This window comes from Hylobates moloch, unplaced genomic scaffold, assembly GCF_009828535.3.
Source record: "Hylobates moloch isolate HMO894 unplaced genomic scaffold, HMol_V3 SCAFFOLD_1, whole genome shotgun sequence".
NCBI classification, from domain to species: Eukaryota; Metazoa; Chordata; class Mammalia; order Primates; family Hylobatidae; genus Hylobates; species Hylobates moloch.
In genome coordinates, this window is record NW_026652276.1 from 140,825,418 (window position 1) to 140,847,444 (window position 22,027).

The following is a 22,027-nucleotide window of genomic DNA, read 5'->3' on the forward strand; positions in this document are numbered from 1 at the left end:
TATCAGGCCCACCAGGGCCCTGCCCCCACCCTCATTGGGCCCACGAAACCATTCTTGGCACCAAACTGAACTTCAAGACACAGCTGCCCCCGTCCCACCCAAGCCGAATCTCATCTCAGCAAGTTTGTCACCTTGTGAGCTGCAAGACAGAAGAGATGAGAAGAGAAAATGCCACCGGTGATGGTCAGATCATAAAACTTCCTGTAGCAACAGACATACTACATGTGCCTTTACTCTAAGCGCTTGCATGAAAGGCGAACAATCCCATTATTAGAAATAACACTAGATAGAGATGCATAGAGTTTATGGAGAGAGGAATACTATTTCTCCATGCATCTGCACCAGAGGGTAAGTGAAATTTGCCATAAGGAAAAATGCTAAATTCAGTATGCATATATTAATATTAATAAAAAAATGTACTGTTGGGTCATAAACTGCTAATAATGTGTAATATTTCTTAGGCACCTGGAAAAGTGCTACTGGAAAATACACACTTTACAGCAGAAATATGACTGCAACTGGAGGAGGGGGTAGGGACAAGAAAGTAATTGATTCTCAGCAAAATGCTGGTTTTCAGGGAAGCTACTAAATTCAACTTAAGTGGTTACCTGGTCAACATTATGCTTTAAATGTTCACAGGATGAAATTGCTTCCTTTTTAAATGAAGAGTCACTATGTCCCTTGCCCCTGTTTCCACTCCTTCTAGCCTTAACCAATGCACTGTCCTTTCTGCAGTGGCTGAAACGAGGATGGGTTAATTACCAGACCTGGGATGGTGGAGTGGGTGCAGTGGGGTGCTGTAATTTCGGGTGATGAAATTATTTCAGTTTTTGTTTTCCTAGAAGGAGCAGGGAGTATAAAAAACGTGGTACATATGTAAAACACAGGCAAATGCACTTGACAACCAAGCACTCTATTTTGAAATTTAAATAAAGCTAAGATTTTCTTCTGGCCTAGAGGGAAGCTTCATTAAAATCAATTAGTACAAACCTCTGGAGAATGTGGACTTTTTCTAAAGAAGGTTTAAAGAAGAAGGTGCACACAATTACCTTTCCTGGGTCCCCTGTGAATGTGTCACACCTAGACAGGTGGCTGAGTACAAAAAAATGTCCCTGAGAGGGGCCAGGGTAACTCCCTGAGTTCTCCTCACAGGGAGGTAGGTGTAATTAATCGATGTGGGTGTATTAAGAACGTCATATACATAACCAAGGAGGCTCCAAACAGATGGCACGGATGGCAAGCCGTAAAGGGCAGGCCTAGCGAGATAAAGTTGGTGGCAGGGCTCGCAGGTGAGGCCTGGGCCGGGCGCTGAGGTTGGGGCCGCACAGCTGTAGCCGCGCGCCCTGGTCCCTCCTCCCAGCTGCGGCGGCCTCCCACCCGCCCCCGCCCTCCCCCCGCCGCTCCCGACGCCGCCGCCGCCGCCGCAGCCGCCGCCTCCCCTCTGCCTCCCGGTGGCTCCTCGCTCTCCTTCCATCTCTCTCGCCCCCTCTCCCTCCGTCCCGTCCTCGCCGCTCCCCTCACCCCGCCTCTCTCCCCCTCCCCCAGTCTCTCCTCTCCTCACCCCACCCGGCCTCCCTCCCTCCCTCGCCCGCCCGGCGCTCGCAGAGCCGACACCAGGGGGGCTCTCGATGTAGCACCATGACAGGCATCGCCGCCGCCTCCTTCTTCTCCAATACCTGCCGATTCGGGGGCTGCGGACTCCACTTCCCCACCCTGGCCGACCTCATCGAGCACATCGAGGACAACCACATCGGTAAATGGCCCGGGGGTGGGCGGGGGTGCCAGGCGCGCGGAAACTCCTGCCCGGGCGGGGAGCCCCGGAATGGCCAGGGGTGGCCGGCGGGGAGGCAGGCGGCGGGGCGGGGAGGGCGCGTGCGAGCCCCGAGGTGGGGGTGGCGGGATGCGGGGGCGCGAGGTGCCGGGGGGCGGGGGGGCGGGGAGCGGGCTCGGGTGGGGGAGGGGGCGGGCGCCCCGAGGTGCCGCGGGCGGGCGAGGGGGTGGGGGGTGGAAGTGGTGGAGGGGAGGCCGGGGGGGGGTGGGCGCGCGGGGCGCGGGGCGGAGGGCGCGGCGGGCGGCGGGCTCTGGGCAATGGGCAGGGGCGCGGAGTTAGTTGGCCCGGGTGGTCGGAGTAGCCCGAGGCGCTGAGGGCAGCGGAGGGCGGGCGCTGCACGCCGCCGGGCGCTTCCGCCCCGGCTCGAGCTGTCAGGGCTCGGCGGCGGCTGCAGCCGCGGGGAGGTGGAGCGGGGGGGGCGGGGGTGGCTCCACCGCGGCAGCCATTCCGCTTCCTCCTCCCGCCGCCGCCGCCGCCACTGCGTCCTGTCAGCGCCGGTTGCTAGGTGTGGTGCGTCGGGAGGGGGCCGGGGCCGGGGAGCTTGCCCTGTCCCTGGGAGGCGGCCGAGCGTCCCGGGCGGGGCCGGGGACGCGGGCCCGGGGGCTGTAGGTGCCCTCCCCTGCCCCGGCCTGGCGCGGACGCCCGGGCGCTGCGGGCTGAGGTCTTGGGTGTGCCCGCGGGCCGCGCCCAGCGCCCCGGGGTCGACACGCCCTGGAGGCCCCTGCGGCGGCGTCCGCTGGAGAGACACCCCCAGGGCCCATGGCCGGGCATTTAAATGCACCCCGGCTCTGCGATTTGCCTTTCTAATAGTGCTAGGCCCGAGGTGCGCTGGCTGCGCCCTGGAATCGGCGGCGGCCTGCGCAGCGCCCCGGGCCCGGGAGACGCCGGGGAGGGGGCGCCCCGCAGGGTGGCTGCTTTCCCTTCACGCCTGGACCCCTGGACCTTTCAACAAGTCCTCTGATTTGCAGAAGTCATTGCACACATTTTCACACTTCTATTCAGAACCCCTGCTAAGGGAGGTGGGCCGGGTGCATCTGGCTCAGGCGGTCCAACCACCTGCGGAAGGTGTGGCCGACGCCACGAGTTGTCTTGCGTGGGCTAGAAGGTGAAGGGTCCGAGCGATGTCCCAATGGGGCTAATCCAGAGAACCTGTAAATTACCCCAGGAAGTCCAAATGAATGCCATGGATTCAGCTGTGGATGCAGCTCACGTTTCCACAAAGTTGAGAGAATAAATCACGACTGCTGTGTATTTATGCAGGAATAAAATGAGGCAGAACCCTATGCTCCTTTGCTTAGTATAGTGCTGTCTCTGCACACAGTGGCTGCTTAATAAGTGTTGAATGCCTGCTTAGAATGTGATTTGATGGGCCATCCGGAATAGGAGATAATCATGGGAAACGTCTACAAAATGTCTTTCAGAGGAAAATGCTGTTGAGTAATTGTCCAGGTTTTGAAACTTTTCAAGTTTTCAGGCGTCCTTTTAATAGCTTCTTCCATTTCCTCTGCTAAAGGTATGACAGAAGAGCTGGGCAAGTTTTGGTAGTCTTAAAAGCAGTTTAATGGAGCAAGAAATTTGCTGATTCATATCATGATTGAATAGTCATAACTGAAAGTGCTTGAAAGTATTAAATCAGATTTTTCATGATGGCTAGTTTAAAATAAAGAGAAAACACCGGTACTGTGAAGTTCTGGTAGAAATGTTACTAGTTCAAGTTCTTCCCCTTACTCCCAATAATAAGTAAAAAATAAGAAATATAAATAATGCTATAAATTAATATGTATGATATAAGTAATATAAATAATATCTCTTGACATAGGGAAGGCTGTCATTGCATGTCCCATTCATTCTCGCTAACAGTTATTTCAGAATAAATTATAATTTATGTAAGCTGAGTAATAGTTTTACCCCATTGCCTACCTACTTAGACAAGCTGGTTAAAAGACAGTATAAATTATATTTATTAAAATATGTTAAAGACAGTTATCCTTCTTGAGGATTTAGTTTGAGATGGTTTAAAACTTGGTGAATCATGAGGTTTTTTTTTTTTAAGTGCAGAAATTGTCTTAATATTTTGCACACATTTTTTAAGAAGGTTAAGAGTTTGATACATTTTCTCAAACTCAGCTTTGAAGTAATGCTACCTCATTCCCAGAAGGCTAGTGTTGTCCTTTTAATAGTGAAAATATGGAAAAATTAAGTTTACAGCAATAGCAGTGACCTAGGTGAACTGCGTCGCAGGGCTAACACAGTTGAAAACAGTTTGAACCAGCAAACTTTATGAAAAGCAAATGTTGAAATGAACAAACACTTGCAATTCCCAGGATGAAGAGGCTCAAACTATTATACACCTCTGCTGGGGAGAGGCCCTTTACTATCAAAGGCAGCCCTATATGCAGAAAGAAGTAAGAATTGATCTTAAGAAGAATAAAAATATCCCGATTAGTAGATAGTGTCATATAAATACACTTTTGATGAAGAGACATGGGTGAAAATATAAAGCATTTAGTCAAAGTTCTAGACAGGTATTGTTATGTGGTATTTATCGTTTGTGATTCAATCCATAAGTATTTGGAGACCGTTATTTTTAATGATTGGCTTACTGACTTCATGTCTGTTGGTGCGTGGTTACATTAAAAAGATTCATGAAAAGAATAAGAGATGTATTATTTTGCTTTTAATTTGTTCAAGTCTTGTTATTTAGCAACCATGAGTATTAGAGATATGCTTAGGCAAGCATTCCATTTTGGGGGCCTATCTGGGTTATTACCTTTAGCCACTAGTAAAAACCCTTAAACAGCGATAAAATGAATATTTATGGGAATATGGTGTGTTTCTTGCTTGGCAGATTTTTCAAGGCCTGTATTTTTCATTATAAAAATATTATGTTTAGTTTGGATTAATTAAGTGCATTAAGTTGAGAATACCTCTCTGTTATCTTATACGTGTATGCTTAACTTTTGTTTTTAACTGTTTTCCTCTCCCCATAATGAACAAGGATTTGGGGGTTTTGGAACCAAGGGAAGTGTGATTTTCACCATCCACTGTTTTAGCTCTTTTCCCTCCTGGAAGAGTGCTGTACCGGTGTTCCTGTTTTCTTGCTTGCATTTCACTGCTGGTTCAGTACTGCAGTACCTGTCTCAGTGTATACACTGAATATCCTAGCTAAAACTCTCCCCCATCCCCACTTAAATTTAAATTGCCTAGAAATCCCATAGCCCTGCAACTGTGAAGTGCTTCTCCATCAATTTTGTTATCAATTCATTCATAGGTCTGAGTCTGTTACATGGAGATGGGAAAAGCAGATCCGAGTTTGCTTGCTTCTTATTTTGAGTAGATAATTGAGTTTGTAGAAACACTCTTAGTATGAACATGCTAGATAGATGAAGTTAAATAACTGGGAATCTTAGAAACACCAGGAGCACTAAATTTAGCACTGAAGGTCATGTCCCAGCCTCATGAAATGCCTGCTACAACCCTGCATCCCAGTGCTATGAAATCGTATGACTTTTCGTCTCAGAAACAACTGTTGAATCATTCTTATTTGATTATTTGGTGCATCTTTAAAAGTGCCTCTGCATTTTGAATTTATTTATGTAATAATATATATTGAGTCCCTAGTTTATGCCAGGTAAAGTTATGAGCACTTGATATTTTTTGGTTAACAGAATGAAAATATCACTCTTTAGGAAGTTTATATTCTAGGATAGGGGGCCAGACAATAAACAATTGAAGTATGTGATACACAGTATGTTGGGAGGTGGTTAGTGATACAGAAAAGAGAAAAACTAGATCAGGGTCTGGAGGGTTGGGAGGAAAAAGTATTAGAATTTTAAATAGATTGGTCAGGGTGGGCCTTGCTGAGAGGCTGATATGGGAGACAAAACCTCGAAGGAGGTGTGAGAGTCATGAGGACATTCCGGGCGCAGGCAGTGCACAGGCCCCAAGGCAGGCCTGCACCACTTGAATAGAAACACAGGAATCTGACCCAATTCAGTTATTCATGTGATAGTACCAGACTAGCAGGTCATTTAGGACTTTCCTCAGATGTTAGGATCCTCAGCTTTGCTATTGGAACATTTCCCTGCAAGGGCCCAGTTAAGGGGCAGAGTCTCATTGACCAAGAGTGGCTTACATTAGCTATGACTTGATTCTTGACCCCGAGTATCAACAGGTTTCTTGTGGTGAGTCTCTACTTGTTAGTTTCCTCATCTCCAAAACCCGGGTAATAAACCTATAGTGCTTCATTTCATAGTATAGATTTATAAACCATCTAATTAATAAAGGTCAAAGTTTCCGGAAAGAAAAATAAAAAAAACTATATCAAAAATACAGAATTTAGCTCCTAAGATGATTTAGTAAGTATTTGCATTATCTTCTCAAAGGAGCATCACAGTGTACTAAATAGATAAGTTGTATAATGTGTCATAGGCCCTTATTACTCCCACTTTTAGGTGAGCTAACTAAGGTACAGTTTATAATTGCCTAAGCTTTTGTGGCTGATGTGTGTGATTTGAGATTTGAATTCCAGACAGGTATGCAAAGCTAAGCCTATGCCAATTGCCAATTAGGTGAAGAACGCGACAGTCCCCTCCTCACCTCCCCTCACATGATTGGTCTGTGTTTCCTCCTTTAGAAAGTAACTGAACTCGAGATGAAGGTCATCTGAGCAGTGGCATAGCGAACCCAGCCTGCTTGGAGTTAAACACACATGTCTGCCACTTGCCAGCCGTATGACCAGGGACAAATTAACCGTACTGTGCCTCCTCTGTAAAATGAGGATAGTAGCAGCATCCATCTCACGGAGTGGTTAATGAGGATTAAGTGAGATAATATATGTGAAGTATTTATCTACAATAATAAGTTGTCTGCATCATCTAAGTTTCTTGCCATTTGTGTATCTGCTAAATAAATATGTAATCCTACTGTCAAAGTCTACCTTCGAGATTAACATGGGTTGTATCCATCTATTAGTGGTCTGTTTTGGGCATTTTATAGCTGTGTGACATCATCAGGCTCTTCCTGGGAAGGACTGAGAATGGGAAATAGGAGACCCCTCAACAGTCTGGTGCTGGTGTTACAGCCTCTGGCCATGTTCTCTGTTGTGTGGCCAGAGGCACTTTACACCCTGGCAGAGGCATTTGCCACAGTGGACTGGGAAAGTGGTGTCAAAGCCAGCGGCTTCCAACATGGCCTTTCCTTGTGGCCTGAATTTATTTGAAAAAATCCAGGACTAGAAAGAGGCACTGTGCCTTGGGCCTGTGGGTGCATTCCATTGAGGACACTTCCTGTGGGGAGAAGGAATGACTGAATGAATAAATGAATGAAGGAAAGGCTTGTTGCTGCCTGCCCTGCTCTCTGCCTGTGCCCTGTGGCTTGGCAGCAAGATCTCCCTGTTACTCCCAGGGTTCCCAAGAAGCCCCCAGGTGTAATGCTAGGAGAAGTTTTAAAGGCATGTGCATACACACACACACACACACACACACACACACACACCCCCCCCCCTATAAGCAGGATAAGGGAACCTGAAATCTGAAACTTTACGGCAGTCTCCAAAACTCTGTCTTCATTGGTTTTTCCATTAGCCTCTTCTCACCTGTAAAGTCAGATCATCCTTTATAAAACATCACCGTTGAACATCCTGTCTCATAAGTTTCACACGCTTCTAATTGTTTTCATTTAGTATACACATTTTCTGACATGTGACCGAAATGTACAGACACCAAAACTCTGCCTGTAACTGACTGGGTTGACAAAAACCTCCATATTCTTCAGAAAATGGTTTCCTTTAGAGTTCATATATTTTGGAGATATCCCCTACGTTGACAGTTCTAGGAATACAAACTGACAGCTGTTTTGAGAAAACCCAATTCTTCCTGTAGATGACAGTGAGGACGCCTTAAGGCTGGCACAGGCTGGTGACACTTGATGAGGGGCTTCCCTGGGACTGTTTGGAAGCCAGAGGCCTGGTGTTGTAGACTGAGTCTGAGAGACAGGAGGCAATGTTTCTGAATTCCTTAAAAATCCTCCTTTTCTAGTTTTAGCTTCTAGGGCAACAATCATATATACCCCACATTCCCTTATATTTATCCACTGCATTCTTACCCCCGCCTTCAGATCTTGACAGTGCAGATGTGTCCTGTATACGAAGAAATGCTTGCTGGATTGTAGATACTCATTTTGTTTCATGGCAAGGTAATAGATTTATTCCATGTTGACCTGGCTGACGTATTAAATTGAAAAATGTTCTTTATTTAGAATCTGAAGATAGGAAACCATAGATGTCAGAAATTTATCATGTGTGTATTTTTTAAAAGCGCCTTTCATTTAATATATTTAATTGGTGTAAAGAAAATTGTATTTTCCCCTCGCTGTAAGCACTGGAATGTTGCAGTAGTTTTCACCTACTTTTTTTTTTGTTTGTTTGTTTTAAAGCTAGCTGCAAGCAGGGACCAGATTAGTGGATATCCTCTTTAAGGGTGAAGTCTTTCCAATTGCTGTCAGCTTTGGCAGGAGTCAGAGGGACTCTTCTTGGGTCACTAACGATAGACCGTCTGCCCAGCACCAGAGAGCACTGATAGTCCCCTGACGGCCATTGTCCCTTGCCCAGCTCACCCACTGGCCTCCCAAGAAAGCACGGTGTATTGTCTGCCAGACCACAATGGTGACTTTCTCCTGAGATAGACCTCCTTGAAGGGACATGGTCTGGATACCAGGTTAATAACACTGAAAAGCTCACCATTTCTTTGGTATTATAGATAGTATTGATATATAGAAATAAATATATATTTTAGACACAAAGGCATGTAGGATATCTAACACATGTATAAATAATACATGTATATGTCTAATACACATACCACATATATGTGTGTACGTATATCTATATGTGTGTATATATTTATGTGTGTATATGTATACATTTGTATTATACATTTTTTCCCTCTCTCTCTTTCAAGATCACCATGGATAATGAGGACAACCACACATTTTTTAGCATTTCCTATGTTAGTGCTTAAGACAGTACTTCCTATCTCTAAGGATTTGAAATTTATTTGGAGAGACCAGACATGTACAGACTAAAATAAATGATGAATAATAATAGGGACCACAGAGGCAGATTTATTGTGAAGCTAATGAAGCTCCAGCCCCAGGGCCCCTGACTTGTACAACACATTTTTTGCCGTTTTTGAATATATTGCCAGGGCCCACCCAGCACTTTCCAGGGCCCTGGAGGAGCCCTAGCAGTATATGTAGCTGGGCCTTCATGGGATCATAACTGGTAAAATTGGAAGAAGATTTTAACAGCAATCCTTAATGTTTTTCTTTCTCGTCCTGACTTCCCTGCTGTCACATTTCTGTTTGGGTTTGATGAGATTGGACTTGAAGGTGCTTTTGAGATATAGCTAGAGGGAAGTCGAATTGGGTCCACATTTTGTTTGGGTTTAGTGGGATGTATTTATGTAGTTCACAGTCATCTCTGTGTCAAGTTATCCCTAGCCATCCTAGTGTAGAAATTGCTTCACAGGATCTCCACCACTGTGCCAGCTCACCTGGGGTCCTTACGCAAAGGGGAGGGTCAGAGAGAGAATTGCAGTGTTAACGGGTACCATGACATCTGCTGTGGGATGGTTTATGGTGTATGGAGCCAGGTCTGTGGAGAATTCTTTCACTTGTTAAATGTGTAAAATTCTACGTGGAGAATTCAGTTCTTACCTAAGTGTAGTCAGTATGAAAATTCTCTTCTTTTAGGAATATACTGAATAATACAAATATACTATTAGAAATGCACCATTTTTAATGGGAATTTTGTGTTTAAGATTGCTGTTCATTTGACATGAATATGCCTGATACCAAAAATACTGACAACAAATTGGTTAATGAGTGTCATTGATAAAAAGAATGTTTGAAGTTAGTCATTGCATGAGAAAACTTGAAATGTCCTGGATTTTCATGGCTCATATGTGAAAGAAAATTAAGAGATGTGATTACAGGTTTGACAACAATCCTAAAAATGTATATGTCATTGCCAATAAAGAACTATAAGGCTAAAAGTAACTTTTCTGAATTGTCAATAATTAGGAATAAATTTTGATCACCCATGCTTGAGGGGAGATTGATTCATCTTTCTGCCCTGTGCAAAATGATATGAATATAAGTCATTGTGATACGAGGATTCATCAGAGTATACAGCCCAAAAGAAGTATTTATAGTAGTAGTGTGTCAGGAAGTTAATTAATACACATACTGGGTTCTTTTCCTGGATTCTGATTTTAGGATGTTTTGGTATTGTGGCTTGTAAAATTTTGTGATTTGTTGTGATTTCTTAATCTCAATAGATAATCACTTTTGTAAACATTTTATAACATTCAATTTTTTTTCATAAGAAAAGTTTGAATCTGCAGGCCCACAAAACTTGGGTCTATTCCTTGAACTCCCAATTCGGGAATCATTACTGTGTGCCACAGACAGTGCTAAATAATTTTTGTATAGTATTTCATTGGCGCTCACAGCAAGCCTGTGAAGTAGACATTACCCCTATCCTGTAAGTACTGCCTTCTGCTTTGGAGTTAAATATGCTACCATATTAGTTAAATAACGCAACTAGTGAAATATGAACTAGAGTGTTTGTTTATATTGGTATAAAACAGAAATATTTTTCTTCAGGACAGAAAGCCTCTTTTACCTCAATAAATACCATTATTTTAATGGGTCTTACCCTCTCTGTCCTGTAGCCCCTGCCCACAGCTGCACCAGCGGGGGTGTGCTCTGAACTGTGTGGTCACCTCCTGTGCACTGTTTCCTCCCCCAGAAACTCAGGGTCTTGTCATCATCCTATCCTCCTCCCCAAGACGTGTTTTCAGAAATGGTGTGAAAATAAAAATTGAGAAGTACTTTGGGCTGTGAAAAAAATAAATTACAAAGGTAACTTTGGACAGTGAAAAACACCTTTGAAATTAATTTCTGTAGGTTTGCATCTATGAGGGCTATATATTTATATGTTTATGTGTTTATGGCATTCACACAAATATCCATTATGCAATTAGTCCAGTATAGTTTATATTAAGGGAATCTGAAAAAGACTCTTTTTAAAGCTGATTTAAAAAGGAAATTGATTTTCCTTGTTAAATTGCCAGGGGTATTTGGTACACAGGAGGCAGAGGCCTGGGTGGCGAGAAGCATGGACTGTGAAGCTACACAGAATTGGATTTTGAATCCTCCTGATCTCACTAACTTGAGCTTTTCAAACTTGGGCAGCTCTTACAGTCTTATTTGTATGAGATAGTAATACTATTATTTATTATTTGGGGGGTCCCGAGATTGATTTTCCTTTCACAGTACCTACTGGCTAGTTGCTTTAATATGCATTATGCAGTGTTAGTCCCATGTGACGCAGGAGGAAGCCAGGACACAGAGCAAAGAACAGCCAGGAAAATGCCTGGCGTAGCCAGAGCCGGCTTTGCTGCCAGGTGTGCCCATATACTCAGTGCTTGCTCTTTACAGCCTAAGTTGTGATCTTTTACAAGATGTTTGCATTTTCATTGAAGGCTCTTCCGCACCTGAAAGTCTTGCAGAAATAAATACAGAAAGGCTGGATTTCCACCAAGAGCAGTGTGGATGGGAGCAGTATGGATAGTTGATGACATATTTTGATGCCGGTTGTCTGGTTGAGGTAGAAATGTTTCTGAATGTGTCAAGGCTTCTGAAGAAAACACTTAGGTAGGACAGGAGGGTCCATGAGCATCCCATCACAGTAACAACAATGAAAACAATAATCTGGCAGTTCTAAAATGGTTGTAATTACTGAATTGTCTAAAGATGCTAACTGGTTTTCTCTCCCTCACTGATGATTATTTAGGGATAGGTTCTCCTGACAAACACAATACCTAACCCTCTACACACACACAGACACACACACACACACACACACACACACACACACATCAACTTCTCTTTTACTTCAGATTTCCAAAATTAAAATCATGTAATTATGTTCATGTACTTTATTTTATTATTATTTTTCATACAGGGTCTTGGTATGTTGCCCAGGCTGATCTTGAACTTTTGGGCTCCAGCGATCCTCCTGCCTCAGCCTTCTGGTAGCTGGGATTGCATGCACATGGCCCAGTACTCGGCTCATGTACTTTATTTTAAAGATTTTTTTTTTTTTTGACCAGCAGTACATATGGGGCCCAACTGTAAACATTGTGAATTAAGCACTGAAAACCCTCAGTGCTCGTGGCCTATGTGTAGAGCCCTCACTGCTGGATGCTTCCCTGGTGCCATCCACAGAGAAGGCACACGTCAAGTCCTGTCACTCCAGCACCAGTCCTTAAATCACTTCTGCAGGAGCACATCTGGGCTTAAAATTGAAGCACTCGTTTTCTTACCTAATTCATTTAGTGAGAGCCTCTCGAATGCTAATTTAGCTGCCTGATTTTCCATATATGGCATAATTATGAAAGTAATGGCAAAAGCAGGGGAATCTGTAGAGACATACTTGTACAGTTTTCTGTTAAGTAAATTGAACACCATGGTAATAGGCATAAATAAGCAGAAATTATGCCCAGGCTTCCTCAGGTATCAAACATCACATGAAGGAAATGGGGTTTTTGAAGTTTCTTTGTAAACCCAAGCTAAGTACTTCTTATGGAAAGCTGTGGCCTCAACAGTTCCCAGTTAACTTTTTCTAGGCCTCTCTTTTCCTCATTGAGCTCATCTCGGTTTACTTGGGAATCTCACCGGCTCGTAGACTGTGGAGTATGACTCATCTTCAGGACTGATAGCAAGTGTCACACAGGTGTTTTGCAGCCCTCATGTAACTTAGAGATAGTTTAGATTTTAGAGAGATGCCAAGTACATCTTTTAATAAGATCTTTCTGACACTAGACATCTGGAGTTTGGCATCAACTCAACCAAATGGTTGATGATGTGTGATTTAAACTAATGTGTCTCAATATTCTGCCCAGATTGGAAACTCCCTTTTATACGTTGGCTCCACTTCAGCCCTTTCAGGGGCCCACACCAAAATATTTGCTGTTAAAATATGCAAACATCACACAGAGAAATCAAGAGATTAATGTATAACATTAAGTTATATATGCACTTCACTTCAGATGTTAGAATAAAGGAATCGTCTTTTGTCAATCCCTGGAACTATCATGGCACCTTCAGTGTAATATATCTAACATAACTTGTAATGAGAATGATTCTCATCTGTGGCTTGTGGAAAATCAGCCTTATTGATTTATAAATCACACTGTGTATGTCAGTGTTTACACCAGTACTTTAACACATGGGTTGCCATTCACAATCACTTGGGTGAAGCTGGGGGAAGAAAGGTTTCCCGGGTTCCATCCCCGAGCTTCTGATGCAGTTGGCCTGGAATGGTCTGGGTCAGGGCCTATGTGTTCTTAGCCCTTCAGAGTTGATTCTAATGTGTTGCCAAGGTTGGGAACTCATTGGGTTACACTAATGAAATATTGAGCATTGGGAGGATTGTGTTGTTTCAAAAAGGAATCAAACTTTTAAAGGGGTGTGTCCATTTTGGGTTTCAGTTCTGTGGGTGTAGTTTTTAGTTTTACTGGAGGCAGGCCTTTAATATACAGCAAGTTTGATCCTGTGTTACTATCTCAGCTATGTAGTTAGAGTAGAAATGCTCAAACCGGGGAGCCTGTGGTGGTGAAAGGATCTCAAACTCACATGTCTCAGGACACAGTGTATGAGGGAAGTAACCAAGTTCAATGCAGTGGGGCGTGGCGGAGACTTTGGCAAACTGAAGAGTCTTTGCTTTGCTTAAAAAGGCAGCCGATACCCAGTGTTGCCATGTTGGAGTACAGGCCATTTGTTGGCAGATGCTTTTATTTATTATTATTATTTGAGAGAGAGAAGCTAGGAATTAAGATTTTTACATGAAACTCTTTTTTTTTTTGAGATGGAGTCTTGCTCTGTCGCCCAGGCTGGAGTGCAATGGTGCGTCTCAGCTCACTGTGAGGTCCACCTCCCGGGTTCACGCCATTCTCCTGTCTCAGCCTCCCGAGTAGCTGGGACTACAGGCGCCTGCTGCCACGCCCGGCTAATTTTTTGTATTTTTAGTAGAGACGGGGTTTCACCATGTTAGCCAGGATGGTCTCGATCTCCTGACCTCATGATCCACCTGCCTCGGCCTCCCAAAGTGCTGGGATTACAGGCGTGAGCTACTGCGCCCGGCCGAAACTCATCTTTAAATGCTGGCAACTAATACAGATGGGTTTAAAAACATTGTGCAAGACAACTGCTCCACTCCACCCAATCACTGTATTTAATAAGAGCCATTGATGACAGGCCATGTGCTTTAATGAAGCACGTATGAATGGCGGGGTGCAAAGTAAATCTTGTATACCATTGCTTCCTGCAAAGAAGCTATCTGAACTATAGAAGGTATAATGAAAAGAATAGTAGCTTATAGTGGTTTTTATTCAAAATTTCCATTGTTCTTTATGAAGCAGTTAACTATTTTTTAACATGAAAACATTGTAATTAAAACTTTTTGTTTTATACCAAATTCTAGAATGATGAGCCTTAATCCTAAAAGTGTATTAAGATTATTATCAGTACCATTTCCTTCACCTGGGAAAAAAAGCAGGACCACTGAAAAACTCTCTCCAGAGTGTTTTTATCGTGGCAAAAACCCTTTTGCTAGTGAATTGAGCATCCTATCATTTAAAAACGGAAAGGAAACTTACAGATGATCTAGGCCAACTAGCTAATTCCGTCGATGAAAATTTAAAGTCTTGAGTGAGTGCAGGTGCTTGGACGAGAAAAGTTGAGAGAACAGCAGTAAGCTATGGTTCAGTGTGAGGTTCCTGGAGCTCGCTTGCCTCACTTGGGATCCTGGCTTTGCTCCTGTCAAGTTATAGAACCTCTCTGTGCCTCATTTTCTTCCTCTCTAAGATGGGGTGATAGTATGCACATATCACAGTGTTTTGTGAGACACCACCTATATTCAGTGTGCTAGCTGGTGAATTCTGAAGAAAAGAAAGCTGTCTGGTCGTTTCCCTTCCTTGTCTTTTGCAGGAGGCTGGGGCGGAGGTTTTACTATGAAGCGGTTATGCGTGCCACTGGAATCCCACAGGCTACGTGACCTTGGCCAACTTATTTAATTCCTCTAGCTCTCAGCTTCTGTGCAATGAGGATGGGAATAGTATTTATCTCCCAGTGTTGTTATGAGGATTAAGTAGAAACATGATTACGAAGGGCCTGGAGATCAGGAAGCCCCCACACATGTTATAACACTGATAGGATTTACCTTTTTTTTTGCATCCATGGTGATGCTCCCTATGCCACATACTCCTCAAAGTCTCCTGTCCTTTTCATGTTTCCATAATATGACAGGAGAAAAACAATCAAAATAACCATATACATTTCTGCTTTTTGTTAAATATTTTAACTTGGAGATATTTGGTGAAATTTGATTTCCCTGGTAGAGTTTTGGTTTGTGTTTGTATAAGTCATACTGAGTGGTCATAGGAATTCATGAGCTGTTAAAACATTCCACACACAAATTCTTGCTGTTTGAAAATATACCAGCCTTAATTTAGTATTGTTTATCCAGATTTAAGTTTTTGAGACATTAGATCATGTGATTAGAAATACTTCCATGTTTGATAAATATAATTTTCTATTTCAGAAAGAAGGCATTTCAAGAGTCTAGAGAGGTTTGTTAATCTTATAAGCAGAAAACATAATTATTACATGTTGCAACAACCAAGCAATGGAAAAAACAAGAGATGATTTTATATGTTTGGTTTGTAAAGGTTTGTTGTGAATCATTCGAAAGATTTGTAGGGCTTTTATGAAGAAATCCAAGAACATGACTGTAGGACTCACAAAATGCCATGCCTTCCTCTTTAAGGGGCTGTGCATCTCTTTAATAATAGTCCTTGAAATGTAACAGACTTAAATGCTGGAAGCTTCTCAGGAAAACCCCAGGCTGGGCCTTGTTTTAGAAGCTTGCATAGCAATAGTTGAGTTGTTTACTTATTGCAGAGAATATTTAAAATACTTTATTCGTAAACAATCTTTGTCAACATCACTTGAAACCATTTTTAGTCTTATAGAATATATTACCCTGATACAGTTAAGCAGCTGGTCCAGGCTTATTTGACTTAGCAGTACTTGAGTAAGAAAACGGTTTCCAACTTTATATATATATATATAACCAAGGGCCTCTTTTGTTAATTTTCCTTCTGCCTTCTCATGGGTTCTATTTCTTGAAAGATTTTGTCTAACAGGCTGATTTAATAAGTAATTAAATGCTTTTTTAAAAATTTTTCACGCAGCAACATCTCAAACACCCAATTTATGTGTTTAGTAACTATTTATTGAGTGCCAACTATGCAGGCAGTGTCTAGGAGCTGGGGATGTAGTAGTGAACTACATAGTTAAAGCCTCATGCTCATGGAAGAAGCAGACAAAACACAATACATGAGCTAATTTCAAACAGTCGTAACCTTGTGAAGAAAAATATAGCGAGTCAGGAGAGAGAGGTTGAAAGGCCTGTTTGAGATAAAGTGGTCTGGGACGGCCTCTTTGAGAGGGAAACATTTCAGAAGGGGTCTGAATGAAGTTCATTGAAGCTCGATGAAGGGGAGTGAATGAGCCATTGGGGTGTCGAGGGGAAGAATGTTCCAGGCAGAGGCTGCAAGGGCCTGAGATGAGAGTATCTGGTGTGTTTGAGGAGGAGAGTGGTGGGGGTGGGATAGGAGAGGGAGCTGGGACCTGCATGTGTAGCCTTGTGTCAGCCAATGTCACCACACAGAGGGAACCTAATTCCAGCCCCAAAGGATGATGTGGAATGTTGTGTGGCTTCGTTATGGTTAGTTTCCATTCTGCTTTTTTATAACATTCAAATAGCTCAAAGCCCCATTACCACCTTCAAAGCCCCCTAGGGACCTGAGGAGCCCTAACTGGCACTCTAGTTCTCTTTAAATCTAGTTTGCTTGTTTTTTAATCCTAAAAGCTCTATTTATTTTTTGTGTTCTGTATTGAAATAAAAATTTTTGGCTAATGTAACTCACTTGACTAATGTAATTTATTTAGTGTTTGCTATTTGGAAGTGGGAGTGAAAAATAAGGTTGTTTTTGTTTTGTTTTTGTTTTTTTCTTTTGAGACAGAGTGTCACTCTGTCACCCAGGCTGGAGTGCAGTGGCACCATCTTGGCTCACTGCAACCTCTGCCTCCCAGGCTCCAGCAGTCCTCCCACCTCAGCCTCCTGAGTATCTGGGACTACAGGTGCACACCACCATACCTGACTGATTTTTATATTTTTTGTAGAGATGGGATCTCCTTGTGTTGTCCAGGCTGGTCTCAAACTCCTGGGCTCAAGTGATCCTTCCGCCTAGGCCTCCCAAAGTGCTGGGATTACAGACGTGAGCCACATGCCAGGCCAAGTGTGTTGTATTAAAAATAATGTTTGGTACATTTTTCAAACTGAGAGCCTATAGATTTCTTTTAAAAAATTTCTTCAGTAGCTTTGTGAAATCTGCATAGATTTTAGTGGTTATGTGCCAGAAATGAGGGCAGGGGAGGAGAATGGTCTTGAAAGCAGTAACGTAACATGTATTTTATTTGAGAAAAAGTATTGAGGGAGATTGTATAGATTCCAACTCTGAAGATATTATTTCACCATCACAGTGCCATTTCTTTAATTCTGAAAGGTAGTATTTTATGAATTCCATGAACAGTTTTTTTCTTTCACATCTGCATGTCATGGAGAGATGTTAGTGCAAACACTTTACTGTCAGAATAAGCCATTTGTTTTACCAAGGACATTGGACCTGTTGTCTGTATTTTCACCTGTCAGCATTTTTGTTCAAGTAATTGAAAGTAGTGTGCTTTGGGTGACAGGATGCCCATGCAGTCAGTGAAGTTCAAGAGAAAAATCAGAGTGTGAGATATGCCAAGATACATATATTCGTACCCGTAATTTAGCCTTTCCTAAATTAAAATGATGATCAGCTGCTGCTACAATAATGCAGCATCACAAACTATCCCAAAACTCAGTAGCTTTAGACAATAAGCATTAATGCTATCTGGTCTGCAGGGGGACTGTGGTTTGGCTGATTGAGGCTGGGTTCAGCTGGGTGGCTCTGCGTTAGGCTGCTGGTCAGCTAATCTGCTGTGGGTTGGGCTCACATCTGGTCACAGGTGTTCCTTCTGGGAACCAGGCTGAAGGGGCAGCAGCTAGTAGGGACATGCATTTCTCATGGTGGACTACTAGAGCTCAAGTGCCAAGCCAAACCACAGAAGCTTATTTAAGGCCTCTATTCACATCATGCACATAACATTCCTTTTGCCAAATTAAGTCACATGGCCAAGCCCAGAATTATTAGGTCAAGGAAGTATATTTCTTTTAAGGAGGAAGAGCTGTGAGTGAACAGTAATCCAATCTATTATGGATGCATTTTATCAGAAATAGGAAGAGTCCAAAAGGATTTTGATGTTTAGTACAGAGATAAAAATTTTCTCCTAAAGTGACCACGGTGTTCTTTAAACAGGAGGTTGCTGTCCGTACGACATCCCAGAGGGCTTGGGATGCATATGTTGTAACTCCCCGTGGAGGAGTTAATAAGCATTTCAGGCAGGGAAGTTGGGACTTGAAGGGGATAAAAAGCAATTAAATGATTTCTGCTTGGCCACAAAGAATAGGGGAACCTGCTTGTTTGGTTAGGGATGACCCCTTTTCATTATGAGGTTCCTTAAGAATCTAAAGGCTTTAATTTGGGTTGCCCAGTCTTCTGCACTTGTATTCTCAATTCCTGAGCTGCTTGGCAAGGCTGAGAAGGTTAAGGGATGCTTCCTGTGATGCCCTCCCCTAGCATAGAGAGCTTTAAGAATTTTGGGGTGCTTTGCCACTTGTTCCTGTGCCCCTTCTCTTCTCCAGTTCCAAGTCGATGTCATGCAGGATGGAAAAGGGCACCCCAGCCAGTTGGGAACCTCTTTTTCCCTTTCTCCCACTCTATGTCACACCTTCTTGTGGCTGAGAGAGCTGTCACTGATGTCAGTTGTCCCAGGTTCTGGTTGGACGGCAGTGTGACCTTGGGCAACTTACTAAGGTATGATTTTCCCATGTGCAAACTGAGGAATAGGATACCTGCCATATAAGGGCTGATGTGTGAGGGGCACATGTTAAACATTTAATGACTATGAGCTGATAATGCTTTTGTTATTATCTGATATAACAGGCACAACAGGCAGCATTCTATTATTGTTATTCCAGTATCTTCCTGTTTCTCCTCACTAAATTGTGGGCCTCCAGAAGACAGGATCCATGGCTCTGCATCTCATCTGCAATGGCACTAAGTTTATGATGCAAGAACTTAAACTGATAGCCACCGAATCATATTCAGATGTTTCCTCTACCATGAAGTCTTAAGCTCCAAGGACCGGATTAGATTATTCCTAAAAACAGATTTAGTCCTCTTTTTTTCACTTTCATATTGTGCCTGAAATAAAGACTCTTGAAGCCATAGGAATGTAAAGGCTTTGAGTTAGTTTCATGCTTTACCTTTCATCAGACATTTTATACACCCAAGGAAGCCCCTGGTGTCTTTATGTTATATCAGAAGAGTTGCAAAAAGCATGGAGACCAATTTTCATGGTGTGTCTGCAAGACTTAAAGGGTATTTAAAGAATATATCCTTCTAATATTCTTCTAACACCTGTTCTTTTACTTGTCTCTCAGGTTGTGGCCATGATCTTACCATTTAGCTTGTTGACAGGTATTGTAAATGTTTCAGCTTAAGTCACTAATCCCAAGGAGCGGTCACTCTAGGACAAAAAGTTCAGCTGTTGTAACAAATAGGCCCAACCTTACACGAACTAAAGGCTCAAGAAGTTTCTCTCTTTCACATAAGGGCCCAGGGTAGGTAGGCAGGCTACCTGGCTCCATGTAGTCACTGAGGGCCTCAGGTTCCTTCCATCTTATTTCTCTACACTCCCAAACAGTATTCCTCTTCTGTATGGTAGAAGCTGGATTCTCTGGGGCCTGAAGATGAAACTTTGTGTTCCTCTAGAGGGAAAGGAAAAGAGTATGGAGGAGTACACATACAATGTGTATGGCCTAGGCTATTAGTGATCACTTCTTATTTCCACTTTTATTGCATTAGTGAGAACTTAATTGCATGGCTACATGGAGCTGCAAAGGCACAGGTGCATGTATCCTCAGAATGGCCTAGCTATAATTCTATTACTGTGGAGGAAAGGAAGGCCTGATTTGGGTAGACAGCTAGCAAGTTCCTGCCTTGGACCAAATAAGTGAGCCTGCTGTTGAGAACTTTACCTTTCCTTTGAATAGGTAACATATAGCCTAATGGTTTAGTGGAGAGAGTAGATGGTTATAATGACAATTAATAGCAGTTACAATTTATTGTGCTCCAACTAAGTACTAGGGACTACAAAACACAATTGAATGCATTTTCTCATTTGACCCTCTCGGAAAGGCTGCAAAGGAGGTACTATATATTTTTTGGATTTTATAGGTGAAGACAATGAGCCTTAAGGAGAGTAAGTAACCCCCTCAAGATCACACAGTCAGGCCTGCTTGACTCCAAAGCCTTCACCATACTGCCATGCGAATGGTGAGATTCTTGGGTAATAAAGGATAATCATATACTGCTTCTGAGTCTGGTTTTTATAGCTAGTTAGCAGCAAAGGCTGTCAGGGAAAGCAGTGGGTTCATTGGAAATATTCAAGCAGAGGCTGTATAACCATCTGCCAGGGAAGCCCCAGAGGGACTTACTGCTTTTCACTTTGCCATGGGGACCTCCATGATTCTCTGTGAAGATCACGTGCAGTTTCTGAATGTCACTCCTGACACTCATTCCTGTGACAGCAGCAAAGTCCCCATTAGCACATGTTTTGTACTTCCTTAATAACGAGGAGGCACCTGGTAACATAGAGTGCAAGAGGGCCAGTAGCTGAAACTGGAGTTCTCTGTGACCTTGACTAGTCACTTCAACCTGTAGCCTCCATTTCTTGGGGAATAAAATATGTGCATTGGGCTTAGTCACTGGTTTTCTAGGAGTGTTCTTGGGGCTCTAGGGTTTCTATAGGACTTCTTAGTAGTTTTCATCCTCTACCTACAGGGCTTTTGAGTAGACTTTTTTATTTTTATTTTTTTTTTAGGTTAAAGGATTTTTCAAGTTAAAAAAAGTGAAAACCAAAAGGCTGGTTATAATGATAATGGCTAATATTTGTTGAATGCCTGAATTGTGCTACATATTATTATTGTTTGGACAGCCTTACATGAATTAATTCATCTATGGGGTGCATCTATTATTATTCCCAATTTACAAATGAGGAAGCTGAGCTACAGAGTGCTTAAAGAATCTGCTCATTGTCACTTACTAGAACATAACCAGAGTTCAAACTTAGACGTTGAGATCCGCAGCTACATTCTAATGCAGGAATGGATGATTTCTGAGGTTTCTTTCAGATCGAAAAATGCTGTGGTTCTATACCTGATAGCTCAAGAACTTTTCTCTCCAACCAAACCAAAAACAAACTTCCAAATGATTTACTGCCTCCTTCTTGACAATTAGAAGCTGAATGTAGCTCATAAAGGTCCATATGTTGCTGATAATTTTAGAAAGCCTGTAATCTTTTCATGATCACCTGATGCAGCATGAAGTACTGTCATGCTGAAGTTTCTGACCATGGAGTTGCTTCGATAAATATATCGTGACCTTCCTAAAACACAGCTGGTCTTGGGGGTGGAGATCATAAGTGGGGCCACCTTCTGATGAGATGGTTTTGGTATGCAAGGAATGGCCTCCTGGGATGGAACTAAAGCGATGTTTTGTGGCTGACAATGCTGCGAGGGCATCTGAGAATCTTAGAGTTTTGCAGCAGAAGGAACCTTTGAGGACATCGCACCCAACAGCCTCCCTTCACAAAACAAGCCTCGCCTACCGTGTGCCAGGCCCTTCTGTAAGTGCTGGGGGTGCAGCCACAAGCAAAGCCTTTGCCCTCGTGGAGCCTACATTCTAGATGGGGGACACAGACAACAAAGAAACAAAAGTATGTCGTGTTAGGTAGTGGTAAGGGCTGGAAAAAAAGGTAGAACAGGGTGAGGGGAGAGAGTGACCGCGGAGTTCTGCCTGAGTTATGCTATATTTGGGGTGTTTATGCAAATTCGCATTTCTCAACTCTTTT

General features: G+C 43.1%; 1 protein-coding gene across 1 annotated transcript in view; it reads left to right on the forward strand.

The window, feature by feature from the left end:
- Positions 1 to 1,427: 1,427 nt before the first annotated feature.
- JAZF1 (JAZF zinc finger 1) overlaps positions 1,428 to 22,027 on the forward strand; it is a 350,559-nt gene continuing 329,959 nt past the window's right edge. The window contains exon 1 of the mRNA XM_032758624.2: positions 1,428 to 1,753. Coding sequence (XP_032614515.1) covers positions 1,639 to 1,753 — 115 coding nt within the window. The 5' untranslated portion in view covers positions 1,428 to 1,638. The remainder of the gene's footprint in view (positions 1,754 to 22,027) is intronic.